The 14,039-nt window shown below is 38.2% G+C and overlaps 1 protein-coding gene and 1 non-coding gene across 6 annotated transcripts in view; both read right to left on the bottom strand.

The window, feature by feature from the left end:
* Positions 1–14,039, bottom strand: part of RC3H2 (ring finger and CCCH-type domains 2) — a 39,910-nt gene that overhangs the window by 23,886 nt on the left and 1,985 nt on the right. For all 5 annotated transcript variants that reach the window (XM_068914614.1, XM_068914615.1, XM_068914616.1 and 2 more), the window contains exons 2-10: positions 7,692–7,988; positions 6,203–6,320; positions 5,236–5,469; positions 4,141–4,316; positions 2,609–2,809; positions 2,072–2,204; positions 1,712–1,830; positions 1,226–1,338; positions 292–600 (exon numbers count right to left, since the gene is read on the bottom strand). In XM_068914614.1, the coding sequence (XP_068770715.1) occupies positions 292–600; positions 1,226–1,338; positions 1,712–1,830; positions 2,072–2,204; positions 2,609–2,809; positions 4,141–4,316; positions 5,236–5,469; positions 6,203–6,320; positions 7,692–7,922 (1,634 nt within the window). In that variant the 5' untranslated portion in view covers positions 7,923–7,988. The remainder of the gene's footprint in view (positions 1–291; positions 601–1,225; positions 1,339–1,711; positions 1,831–2,071; positions 2,205–2,608; positions 2,810–4,140; positions 4,317–5,235; positions 5,470–6,202; positions 6,321–7,691; positions 7,989–14,039) is intronic.
* LOC138061766 (small nucleolar RNA SNORD90) lies at positions 2,294–2,410 on the bottom strand. The gene has a single exon (XR_011135678.1). It is a non-coding gene; the product is annotated as a small nucleolar RNA SNORD90 (small nucleolar RNA).

Here is a 14,039-nt window from a genome sequence, read left to right as displayed (position 1 = left end):
CTAGGCTAAGAATAGGTGAATAAAAAGATACACAGAGATATTAATGGCTTTATCTATGTTACACAGGACTATTTAAAAGCTAAAACAACTAAAACCGGCCCTGACAACTTAAATTCACAGACTCTGAAAAACGGTATCTGCACTGCAGTATGAGATCTTGCACGACTCCGTAGCCAGTAAGCATTAATAACAACTGCAAATACGGACTAGACTTCCTTGTGTATTGTTTGCCACGATAATCTAAAAGCAAAATGTTGTCTTTAGTCATTTTAATGCAAAAGCTTTACCTACTTTTCAGGTAGTGATTCAGTAGGGGATCCAGACACATTCTGGCCATTGGCTCCAGCCTTCCCTCCCTTCTTGGCGTTCTCCAAAGCTCTCAGGGATGTGTCTGCACAGCGAGGAATCAACTGGGGAACACCACTTTCTAGATTAGCTATTCCATTAGTACTTGGCACCATCTTCCCTGTTGCTTCAGGGCTTCCTATGACAGAAATTACGTTTCCTGTTGTGGTTGAGACGGTGCTATTGACGCCAACTTTATTTAGAAGGGGGAAGGTTCTCACAGTTGCGCTGATTTTTTTGTTCCTCAAACGATACCTATATAGAAATATACGTGCAAACACAGAAAAGACAGATGACAGTGCATACTGTGCAGTTTAAGGTATTTGTAAAACTGACAGAATAGAAGAGATTGAAAGGAACGCAACACTCAAAAGTTACAGGATTTTAAGTTGGTGCTTATTTTCAATAATTTAGCTTAATACGCAAGCAGAGAATCAGTCTCCTCCTTCTAGCCAAAGATCCACCTCCTCTTAGGAGATCCACTTGAGCAGTTCTTTGGAAATACTATTTTCACTCAAATCCTTTAAGGATGCGTGCATTACATACTAGCTAAACAACTCACTTTATTCCCCAATTCAATTCAAATCGTTGCAACCATCATTCGTTCTCCTGTGGGTGGCATAACAGATCAAGGATAGGCCCTGAGCCTAGGCTTTGTTTCAGAAAAGGAAATTTTGCTTCATATGGAGTAGAATACAAGGTAGCATTGAAATTAATTTACAGACAATGCTTTAATGTACCTCCAACTTTACATACAGAGCTGTAACTTCAAGGAATTCACAGATCCTCCAGAACAGATTTATGCATAGAAGCAGTCATTTTCAAAGTTTTATGGAAACAGTTTGGATTTAAATCGAAAAACATTATCTCCCATACTCACTTTTCAAGCTCTTCCTGAGAATGAGCAAACGTACAGTTGGTACCTCTTGGGCATCCCCCTTGCTGTCGAAGGTCTCGGCACATACTTGTTTTGTATTTGCTATTTGGTTGTGGCTTAAAACACATAAAAGTCATTCCACTTACAATCTAATAGAGTTTTACATAAAGAGAGGTTTACAATACACATGCACACACACTTAAAACACATCCATGACATGTTTTGACGTTTTGCATCTTCAAACTAAGGAAGTTGCTTGCTGAAGGGCTAAGTATTATGTCACTGTACTGAGCTTGCTGCAGTAAGCTCTGCTGTGTTCCACATTCAGAAGTGTTAAGTTCTCAAAACCTGAACCCAGCAGACAACAGTGTCATCAATTATTTCACAGAAAAGGCTGTAAATATTTCAAATCAACAGCTATCTTTTCCAAGTTAGATCTTTTAGTAAACGTACATCAAAACACAGCAGGCAACAGTCAAATACAGTTACCTGTGGAGTTTCATGGCCTTTTCTACTATAATTCTGGATGAAATCTACCAGCCCATGTACCACAGTCTTTACAGCCACCATTGCATTTTCCAGCTGCTCCCATGTTGGGGATGCTGCATCTAAAATTATTAAGAACAGGCTTGTCAATCTGTTAGTAATTCCAGTAGCATCATAAATAAGAAGCAACTTTTCTAGTTCCTCAAAACACCAAGTATAAGGAAAGAATCCGGGAGAACAGTTTATAATATGCCACAAAAATTATGAGGAATTTTGAAACTGGGAACAGAGATCATTACCTTAATTTATTTGCCTAGATATGAAAAAACGTAAAGTTTTTTTTTTAAAGCCTAATTTGCATACCTGGATTTGGATCTATGTTTGCTAGAAGCTCTAAATGAGGCCTTAGCCTGTTTAAGTTTGCAGGATCCCCTGTGCGCTGCAAGACAATTGTCAACTCTTGTACACTCTTCGCAAAAGATTCTGGAGACTGGAGCTGAGAATAAAGGGAGCGTTAGTGTGTTGCTTCCTGTAACTGGGAACCTATTGGTTTTAAAATGGTTTTGATTGCATTTAGAAACCAGTGTAATAAGTTGTGTCTTCAGATGGCATACAGTGAATATCAGTGGAGAGAGATTTCATTTCTCAGCTCAGAATCTGCCCTATGAAGCTTCATCATAAGACACAGACTTTAACTAGACTTTAACTACAAGAAAAACAAAACGTCTTCATGTAAAGGTTACACTACAGCAGGGGAAAAAAGTCCTTCATTCTAGTTTTAATTAATATTTGATACAATTAAAGACAGAAAGGTAACTGTAGTGGTTCTAGGATTTTTATTATACCATTTAACAGTCATAGCTAATCCTACTAGGATACTAAACCATCTCTTCGACGAACCTTGTCAATAATGGATTGCATGTGCGATTTATGCGCCAAGTCACCATAAAGAAGGGAAGACCATTGTTCTGGTGATATTCGAAGTCCTGCTTCCATAGCAATGTGAACAATTTGGGCATCGTGCTCTCTCCGCAAAGCCTCGTAACTCCGAAACTCTTCTTTAAGTTGCATCAGAGAAGAATCTTCATCCCTTTTAGTGACCTAACAAATAGTAATGCTCAAACACTCTTTCTTTAATGCTATCCAAGTTCAGCAGAAAGATAGCTACACAGCATAAATTGGAAAATTATACTAATCTTGCATATTTAGAATATACTTTTTCTGCAAAAACTCATCCCTTTAGATACCAGCACACAGGCAGAGCAGCGAGCTACCCAAGTTTTTAGGGTTGCTAATTCAAAACTGTACTATCAACTCCACTATTTCCAGCTAAGAAAGTAATAGTTCTGCTTAAGTCACAGAAGATACAAAGCAGTCAGCTGATACACAGTTAGAGATTTCGTTGTTTAATTCTACTACTTTTTTTTTTTTTTTGGGCCCAATGTTAAAAGATGACCCAAAGAAACAGGAAAGTCTCTAGAAGAGACTTAAACAATACAAAGGAAGAAAAACGTTTACGATTTTGGCATTTAAAGAACAGAACGTTTAAACTAAGAGCCCACTACAGATGTTAAACGAACTCCTAGGTTACACACAACATTTGTCATAAAAGAAGGCAACGTCTCATTATTTCAGCGTTTTGTTTAGCAATACTGTACACCCACTGAATTAATTTTTCATTCTTCTCCAGATATCTAGGGTAGGGGAATATTCAGCTTAAAAAACACTCCTATAAATCAAAAATAAGGCAGATGTTCTTCAGCACAAGACAGCCAGACACAGACAAGAGAAAAGCGAGGGTGTGAGTTTGGGTTAAGAGCACATTCCCTGCGTGGCGCCCCCCTCTTACACCTAGAGCTGGAGCTGGAGAAGTTCCCAGACACTACAATATTTCAAAAGTTTTCTTCATAAAGCTGGGACCGGATTCTAAATTTTGAGAGCATCCTAGCCAATCTGGCACGTCTGGTCATGACCTCCTCTTACGAATCTAATTAAAGCAATAATGGATTATATTAAAATATTTAACTTCTCCCTGAAACAGACTATCAGGGCCCACAGAGTCATGTTCCATGTCTCTTTTACGGGAGGTAGTTTCCAAATGATGGGCAGCAATTAATAATGAGGGCAGTAACTTCAGACTCCATTCCCGTTAGCTCCCCAAGTGCACATCTGCTCTCTTCGCAGAGAACTTAATTAGACAACTACTTCAGGTCAGTTTCAACACATACAGTGGGATTTGCCTTCTAGAAATTTCAATCTCTACAAAGATCAGCTATTAAACAACATAGTGTGGACTATCAAGAATTTATCTAAAACCAGTTAACTATTTGAACAGGCAGAATCTGAATTTTCATAACATCTCACAGGTGAAACATACTGATGCTGAGGAAGGGTTCTTTGCAATTGCACTAATTTAAATATTTGCATTTTACCTTAAAGCATGATGCTCTATACAGTAGCTGCACAACATGACCAATGCTTGTTTTGGAGGCCTGAGGAAATCTTGGTTCTAGCCTTTGCACAACAAAAAGTACCAGAACTTTTCTCGAGAGTGCAGAGCCATCTTCCAGTGCCAGTAAAACAAGTTTTAGTGCCTCCTCTTGCATAGCTTTAACACACAAAAACATAAGGTAGGCATAAAAATATATTACCAGGAAACAGCAAGGCTATCATATATTAGCCCCGTAAGTCGGAACATCTGAATTTTCTTGAACACAATTCCTTGCTACTTTTTACTTTACTAATCATAAGAAAAAATAAACAGTGAAAATATAGCATTAAGGAATATGCTAATTTAGAAACAAGGGAGTATTTAAAAGCACTTAAAGCACAGCAAAATTAAGGTTGAAGATTGATTTTAAGTAATACACTCTTCAGTAATGCAGTTTTTATACTTTTCTGCCCTGTGCGGTCTTGCAGCCGTTATAATTTTGGACATCTCATCAATGCTATACCATGATGCTGTGTAAAATAAATATGGGAGCAGTATAGTAATGCTACCATCAGCCATGGGATCAGGAGTGGACTATTTACAATTTAAACAGAATTTGCTGGTGATTTCTGTGCTTAGTCGAACAGCATTCTTAACTAGGAGCGTATTACTTTCAAAAACGTAACAGATGATCCTTGTAATTTTAGCTGCAGCATACTTTAAAGTTTAGGCTGACCGTATCTACAATGAAAGTATTAACAAAAGAGAACATTTACACTTTCCTATCACTTTCCAACCAGAGACCAGTACCACCAGCCAGCATTAGTTACACTGCATTACAAACAACGCAGAAAGCATGTTTGTTTATTCTTTGCCAGAATGTGGCATTCTTCCTCACAATTTCTAAGAACAGTATCAATAAGGAAAAAACAAACAAACAAACCACAGAAACCTAAGTCAGCAGACTTCACTAACTCTTCAGTTTTTCTTCCGCTTCCTCCCTGCCATAAAGTAATCACATCTTTAACGGCACAGAAGAAATTTCCAAGGAACACTTCTGTATTAAGAAAGAGTAAAGACCCTGCAAATACCTTACCTGGTCCTAGAAACTGGCATCCTCGTGCCCTGACAGCAGCCCAAAGATTGGCAGAAAGCTGCTGAGGATTTTGGTGCTGTAAAATCAGTTCTGTAACAGTTCTTTCTCCCAGGGACCGAGCTGCCCTCATGGCTCTAACCCGACCCTCTTCCTCCACCAGCTGACAATTCACCAGTGTCACAAGCTTCCTTTGCATTGGACGGCTCAGTGCACTCTGATTCAAGCTAGCAACACCTTTAAAGAAAGGGACAAATGATAAACTGTTAATTCATCTATGACCAATTTACCTGCATAAGTTAAGGTAAACAAAAAACGTTTGATTGTATATGTATATAGTCCTCTAGGACTTAGATACTTATCACAAACATCTTTCTTTATGTTAGGGAATTTGCATTCTGCAACACATAAGAAGTCTTCCTCCTTGGTCAGGCATCTTTTAGGTGTTGTACTAAGAGAGTTCCTGGCTTACTATAATCGGTAATGAACGCGGATGTTTTCAAGTAGCGTGTTCATCACTTCTACCCTCAAAGACAAGTTTAAGGCTACTAAGGATTCCTGTCTTTCCTTCCAGAGCGCATAAGCCTTCTGAAAGTTCCTAGTAATGAACAGAGAACTGCCCACAATTACTTGCAGATCTGCAAATATATCCATGTAGTTCTTTATCAGAAATAATTTTGAAGTCTTAAATTGATGTCAAACCTATCCTTTATGGAAAGTTCAACTTTAGTACAGTGCTGGCCCAAAGAAATATTACTAAATTAAAAAAAATGAGTCGTTTATAACGTTAAAATCAAAGATGGAACTGTCACAGGCACGAATGAACTTCAAAGACATAAGGGAAATTTTAATCACAAAAGTGAGAGGATTATCCCATTGAGGCCTAAAGATCAGTCAACGCGGAAAACAAACGCTGTTAAAATTTAACCAATCTGCTACATCAAAATTCCTCCGTTCAGTAAAGACTCACCCTTTCCTCCACTTAGTGGCTTTAAGTAGAGTGCCAAATCCTCAACACACTTCTTTGCTACTTCGTAATGTTTGTTCTCTCCTACATTACTCAACTTTACTGTCTGATGATCAGGTACCTAAGAAAACGCAAGGGGGGTGGGGAAGAGAGACGAATTATATATACCTGGCTGACCTACCTGATACGCCTATGATGGTACGAACATCACTACTATTAATTATATAACGCTGCAGACGTATACCGCTTTTTAGAGAAGTGAAAGACAGGATCCACCCGAGGTGTGTGGAACGTAGTAAGATGCAATGCAAAGGACTAAAGATGAGGATCACAGTGATGAAAGACTGTTTTTATCTGTACTCAACACATTAAGAGCAAAGCAGGATAAAAGAAACAATAACCAAGGTCTAACCAACAGCTGAGTGAAGAACACAAGAACTGAGAGGATGATCAGTGTACCAGATCAGCATGATTTAGCACAGAGAGACAAAGGAAGTCACAAGACAATTAACTGGTAAGAGCATTATATGAAAAACCCCCAATCAGAAATCAAAAAAATAGTTTAGGCATGCAAACAGCTCCAAAGTCTTCAAAGAGAAGAATGACAAACTTAACTTGGTGAAAAAGCTAGCAGACTAACAGGCCAGACTATGCAAATAAAAAGGGTATTAGTCACAATATATTAAATTGTTTAAGAGATATTGCAGGAAGTGAGGAGATCGGGAAAATAACAGTTGTAAGGGTAAGGCAGTGATTATGACAAGTTTAGAAATAAAGAATGAAGGAACAGGTGAACTTGCGAAACAAAAACACCTTGAAATATACAGTAAGTGTAAGGAGAACAGACTTATTTAGTCTCCAGGAAGTGAAATACTGATTATACAATCACTGTTTTGCCACTGTTACGAGACGACACAGGGAACGTTCCCGGCTGGATGAGCCAGTGTCTGAAAGCGCAATCGAAAAGCGATCATCATGCATAAAAAAACCCCCCGTATCTTAACCTTGGTTAAACAGCTTGCTACTTTTGGACACATGACATGTATAAATGTGATTCCCCATGACAGTACAATGAATGAGCCACGATCTGCAGATTTGCTTTTTCTAATGACAACTGTGACACACAATTGTCTCGTTCCTAATTGGTATTTTTCGCCAGTCGCAGCGCTATCCATCTCACCATGATGGAAGCCTCTCCCAAAAGCACACGTTAGGCACTCATTGTGCGAAAACTCTAGATAGCAAGAGCCTTCTTAAACCAGAATTCGGTTTACACACAAAGCTAGAAGATCTTTTCATTTTATGAGAAGGGGACAGTCCTGAAAATGGTGTGATTTCTTTTATGACATATATGGATTTCAAAATACTACAAAGAGAAAGTCTTATAATTTTTAAGACTAAAACGAGGGCAAAATATTAATGCATGCACTGCAGCCGGAACATAAACGGTAATAACTTGAAGTGGCAAAACAAAGACCTCCTTAAATCATACCTGGGCTCCAACTAACTGGAGGAGTGCAAAGTTTACAGGAAGCACATCGATGTCTGTATTGATGGCAGTCTGGTCGAAAGGACATGCCTTGCGATGGAGCTTGTTCAGGCAGGTCTTACAGACAGTGTGAGAGCAACCTAAGCTGATGGGTTTATGCACATTCTCATCAAACTCGTTGTAGCAGATTGGGCAGGACAGAAATTCTGTCCACTGAGCTGCCTGCACAGGCATTGTGGAAGCTGGACACTTGTTTAGCAGGCTAGCAGACCATTATTTCACTGTATTATGTTTTGGCAGCTGTAAGTGAATAACAGAGTATTTAAAACATGCTTTCTAGCCTTTAAGAATTATTTTTAATTTTAAAACCCCACCAATTCAATATTTTACAGAATAAAACCACAACCACAGGCTGAAGCGCTCAAAAACACAAACCCAGCTTTGTGTTAGTTTAATAATAGTACCCAGAAAGGCTCATAAACTGAATTAATGTAGACTACTGTAAAAAAATGTCGCACTTATTTACAAAAAATATTATTAAAATTCTTCTCACAGGATTAAATACACCTTCGTCACGAAAAAGTAGAGGAAGTCACTTGTTGGCACAGAAAACTATGACATGAATCATACTAATCGTATCTCGCACAACCTCATCTAAATTCAAAATTTTAAACCCCCATGCTTCTCTATTTCACACAACAATGCAATCTACTTCAAAAAACTCAGAGCAAGAAAATTCTCGACGCTCTGGAAATGCAGGTATTTAAGACAAAACTTGTTGAAGATAAAGCAAGCAATAGCTTCAGTTGATTTGTTATTAACAGTCTGCTTTCGCTTGAAACATCTCACTCTGTACAGAAGTGCCATACAAATCATTTTACCCCCCCCAGAACATACAAGAGAAAAGAATTTCTAGAAACTGTTCTGAAAAACATCCCATCTTACATAACTAAGTTCTAGAAAAAAAGATAACAGGCCTATGAAGTTCAGCTAAAACATTTACATTCAAACTTTCCTCATCCACAGTTTCATCTAATGGCTAATCAGCCCCACCCTTTGCTGTAACACACAACAATATTGACTTTCTATGCAACCTAGAGACCAGTTAGTTTACTTCAAAGCTATGGACAAGCCTATCCTAGCAGCTTGTTAGAAGTGCAAATACAAGCATTTTAATTCCTTTTAATATTGTAATTTTTTCCAGTGATGGAAAAAGGTAATTGTTTTGAGGGAGTCAGGCTCTGCCTCTGAATTCAGAAACTCTTTGCTGCGATTCCATTGTTGGCTAATCTACAACTTCATTAATGCTAAAGTATTGGACCATTGAAATAATTACTGGAACACCAAATAGACTCGATGCGTAGATATATTTTATTTTAATTATGACCATCTGTTTAGAAATTCTATTTAGCACTATGAACATTCATTGCCCTTTAAGTAACAGGATACTTGTACAAGATGTCCTCATCTCAGGGAACTTTTCAATGTTATTCAGAGATTCCCCCCCCCCCCCCCCGCAACGAATTCTGATAGTAAACACAGAACAAAAACTGAAAGTTGGACCTGTCCCTTCAAAACCAAACTGCTGAGGCAAAGCTTTCAACATAAACCAGAACACTCACGTGCATTAGAAAAAATGGATTTGCATCCAACTTCTAGGAAAAGCACCAAGTCAAAACTTTTCCAAGGAAGACAAGAGCTGCACTTCTGCTTAATCTGCTATTGCTACATGTATCTTTTAACCAAGGAAACACAAAAGCAAAACAAGTAACCGCAAAAACAAATCATGAGTCAAAATGCCTGAAAAGTTTCTTAATTTCTCTATAAAAGAATCCTACCACTTAACGCATCTACTTCAGCTTCCCTATCAAAACAGCAGGACAAGAAATACACAGAATTGTAGCGTAAAGCTTTCCAGTAAACACTTTCCTTAAAGCTTTTTTGCCAGCATTACCAGAAATGGTAAAATATTAACACCAATGTTACTGCTGACCTAGTAAAGGTATCAGTGGTTTTTCATCTGTCTGACTGCACGATACAGGTAGCAGCACAAACTAGACTTCTCCAGGAAGTGTGATATCGTGACTCACAAATGGGAAGGTTTAAGAAAAGGCTAGTACACAGACAGCTCAATTGCTAATATGCTATGGTCACTGACAATCTCCTAATAAGCAGTCTTTATTTTCACACTTCTCACTAGTTAATTCAAACACAGGGATCTCTACTTGGTGATAGCACTCGCATTTAGTATCCACAGATACTTCAAATACTTGCAAAAAATAACCACCTCCCTCTTTAGAAGCTTTTAAAATAGTTATGCTCTTTGTTTTCCTGATCGGCATAGAAATGAAACAAAAGAGATTCCTTAAAGACTGCACCACCCATTTTTAAAGATCTATTTTTGAATATTTAATCACCATAAGTGACAGATTCTACTGAGCATGTATTGACCTTCAGATTTCTTGACAGGAAGATATCTAATTAAATCAGCAAACAGCTGGGAAAAGCTCTCAACTCTTCAAACTTCCAGCAGTCACATACAGAGGAGGTTTCCGTACTCTACCAAGCATGCCAGCTATCCTACCATTCTTGCACTCCAGTATGTTAAGAAAAAGTGTTAATACCCCCAAATTATTGCATCAACTTCTACAAAAAGCATAAGCCAACTATTTAATAGACTCCTGCTCCTTGCCAAACATAATGTATTTTAGGGATGTCCTCTTGAAGAACAAATTGCTCCCATGCTCTACACTGAACACACACAAGAAAGCAAGCATACTAAAGAATGTCAGCTAGAAATCACTTTGTTTTTTAACAGAAAGTATACTCAGTGCAATTACCCTTGTTCTTCCTGTTCATTCTGGTAGTCATGCTATCTATGTCTATGCATGTACAGGGCTTCTCTTTCCTGTCAAAGTACAAGTACCTTGGAAAAAAAAAAAAATCCAAGGAAAAGGCTGATAAACTAGTCAAACATACAAGGTAAACAGTTTGAAAGGAGACGGTAGTTTTTACTTAAATAGGTTTATGTAGTACGGCTAGAAGAAATTTTATAGCATTAGCTATTAAAGGCAACACTTCAGATGACAAACTGAAAAATGCTCATGTCTAAGCTCAAAAGTTAAATAAACAAATAGTTACAGTTCAGTCTCATTTGCTGTTTCTACTGCAGTGGCAAAATGTTATTGTATTAATGTTTGCAAGGCAGCCTAGTAACAATAATAAATCATTGATTTTCTCATGATAATTTTAGACCAGCATATTCGATGGAATTGGGGGGTCGGAGCCTCGAAACCTTTATCAAACAGCGGTACCATTTACCAATGACGGACGTTTCAGATGTTCTTACTTTAAATTAACTTTTAACTACTTAATCCCATGATATTCTTCACAACTAATCCAAGTCACTGTACTGATTCAACAAGCTTTGGACAGAGACCCATAAATACCACGTTAAGCCTGTTTTCCTAAGGAAACCAAGCTTAGGCAATCATGCTGTTCTGTTAGGATGTTCCTCTCCCACAGCAACTTTAGAACCTGCAGACGATTTTCAAGCAAACCTGGTAAGGGATACTTCCTATATGAAGTATATATTCATTTCATGAAAATCAGTATCTGGAAAAAGGTTTGGGTAAGTTCTCAAGACACTCTGTAGCACATCCTCAGCAGTGGTCTGTTTTGTCTACTTTTCTAGTCAATCAGCGCGTACATACCAGCCAACCGGGACCCAGTCACAAAATACATTTCATTCAGATATAATAAAGGGCTATTTGGAGGGTAGGGACTCGACACAAATCTGCAGGAATTCCAGCTTCTCTTGTTCTACCTGTCATAGAACAAATGGCTAGTTTTCTTATTAAGTACAACAAACCTTTAAAGGCAAGAGGGCTTGATCTCTGATGAGCAATGTCATCCACTTGGCACCTGGCCTCCAGAGCTCAGTACTAGTACTCATTAAACAATGCAAGGAGAGGTTTTGAAGCCCTGCGACAGGATACTGAGCCAGCACACTGAGCAGAACATTGCCTAGACTAGCTAATTAGAAACTCAGATGACAATGCTTTATCTTAAAATCTACCCTTATCCAGGGCTTGGAGGCTAACACCAGAAAGCAGATGTTTACTTCTTCACAAACAGAAGTTAATGACCTCAGGAATTAAAGAAGATGACATAAGAACAGAAAAGGGGATATTCTTTTGTTAGTGGTGGTGGTGGTATTTCCTTACATCTTCTTAATTCAGTAGCTAGGTTTCTCAGACATGCCAAGAGATACAAATTCAATTCCTTTTGAATGGTTTTAATTCACATTTCCACCTCACAAAAAAGCATCCAAACATACCACATTAAATGCTACTGTAGAGTTGGGACATCTTCAATCAAGTTGCAGCTACTCCTTGCATAAAAAAACGACTGAAGATTTACCAGTCAAAGAGGACTGCAGCCTAGTGCTCAGCTGCCCGAGCAGATGACTTTTGGATTCTGCTTCATTCTCAAAGATCAGTTGTTCATTTTCACTCATCAGTCATTGGATCAAATCTAGGAATAGTTCTTAGAGCAAAATTCAATGCCTCTTCCCCAGCTACATACTCCGGTCACTAGATAACATGGTGAGCATGGGTCTCAATCTAAGATAACCTTCTTTTCTTCAAAGAGAAACAGGTTCAACGGGAGACAGAGACAGTGATCCCCATCAAAGCTGCACACTGGGGTTAGGGCATTTACCAGAAGCAGATATGCAAGTTTCAGCCCTTTGAAACAGAGGAGTTGAAGACTTGAACTTGATTCCTAGGCAAGTGCCTAGGAGAAAACAAGAAGCAGAAGTATCACCAGCAGCCATGTTTCTGAACAGAAGTGGCAGCCTTGTAGCTCCGCATTAGGTCTGTTCTGCTCATGCCTACTCGACCAGGTCCCCTGTGGGACACAGGCAAAGGAAACTCTAGCAAGCAGATCTTTTAAGAGAATGAGACACAGAATAATTCTTCCGGTGCTAAACAAAGGAAAGTCTTCTCCATAGATTAAGCAAAATCTTGAAAAAATTATGGGATTACGTGGAGCTTTCACAAATTAAAGTAGCCCAGTTACAATCCCACTGTGGATTTAAGCCTAAATTCCTTAGAATTCAATTGATTTTTAACTACTAAATTAAAAAGCCCTTGATATTTACTCGCTCTTGAAGTTGATTGCAGAAATCATGGGATTTTCTTCTCCTTTTTAAATAACTGCCATTACAATTTTCTGTTGATGTAGATTAATCATTTGTTTGCACTACAAGGAGGTAGTTTTTTCAAGCCTTCCTTCTCAAGTTTTGCAGTCTGAAAGCATCTTGCCTAGGTCATAACTTAGTCAAAGTATCAGCATTAAATTATTTTCTGAAATGGCTAGTCTTTTATTCATATCTCTTCAAGAACCAGCATCTACAGATCTTAAAAAAAAAAAAAAAAAAAAGAGCTTCAAAGGCTTAGAAAAGGGCCATCCCCTAATAGCTTTGCATCATTCAGCTATGAGGACCTGAAGTTAAAATAAATTCTCTTTACATAGAGTAGGCATGCTTATTTCTACATTCCATATTGCATCCGTCACATGCAAATCTCTTAGATAAATTCTACATATGAAGAGATTTTTGTAATGACTGTTACACGCATTATTTTGATCCAAATTTTTTTCACCAAAAATTAGTGCTACTGTCAGTACCTACAGCCCAATTCAAATTTCAGAAGAGTCATTATCAGGAGAAAACTCGGTGACATATTAGAATACATATCTCTATCCAGACTAGGTTTTGTCAGAGCAACTACTGAATGCTTCACTTGCTATCTTCTTAAGAAATTAAAGCTTTAGATCACCTCCTCTGCCTCCCTAAAACATGTGGTTGAAGAAGAATTTACTATGAAGAGTGATAAAATTCACCAATACAAATTTAAGTTTATGGTTGCTCGGTGACTGCCAAAGTTCACTCCATCCAGAGTGAAATCCCCTCCTAGTCAACACTAGAATGGGTACATCCCCAATAAGTAACACCTGCTCTTTCCCACTCAAGTGTTGCTAGCAAAAAGTCACATTACTAGACTTTAAAAGTTTCCTATAGACTTACGTAACTCCATTGTGGTTTTTTTGTGTTTCACGGGTGTCACTGAAAGGAGAGTCTGTCCTTGCCACAAGCCTGATAGGAATTCAGCTCCTGTAACAGTATTGACTTTTCAGGAATAACTGAAGGGCAAGTCCAGAAAAATTTTCTTTGCCACCAAAATCAGTTGAACTTACTCCGAACGTAGAGAAGAACATCTACCTCTAAACAGGTCAATTTTGACACAAGTACTTCTAGAAGAGATATGCTAAAGAATTCCATGCTCT

This window comes from Struthio camelus, chromosome 20, assembly GCF_040807025.1.
Source record: "Struthio camelus isolate bStrCam1 chromosome 20, bStrCam1.hap1, whole genome shotgun sequence".
Taxonomy (NCBI): domain Eukaryota; kingdom Metazoa; phylum Chordata; class Aves; order Struthioniformes; family Struthionidae; genus Struthio; species Struthio camelus.
Note: the sequence above shows the minus strand (reverse complement) of the source record. Positions and strands in the feature narration are given on the sequence as shown.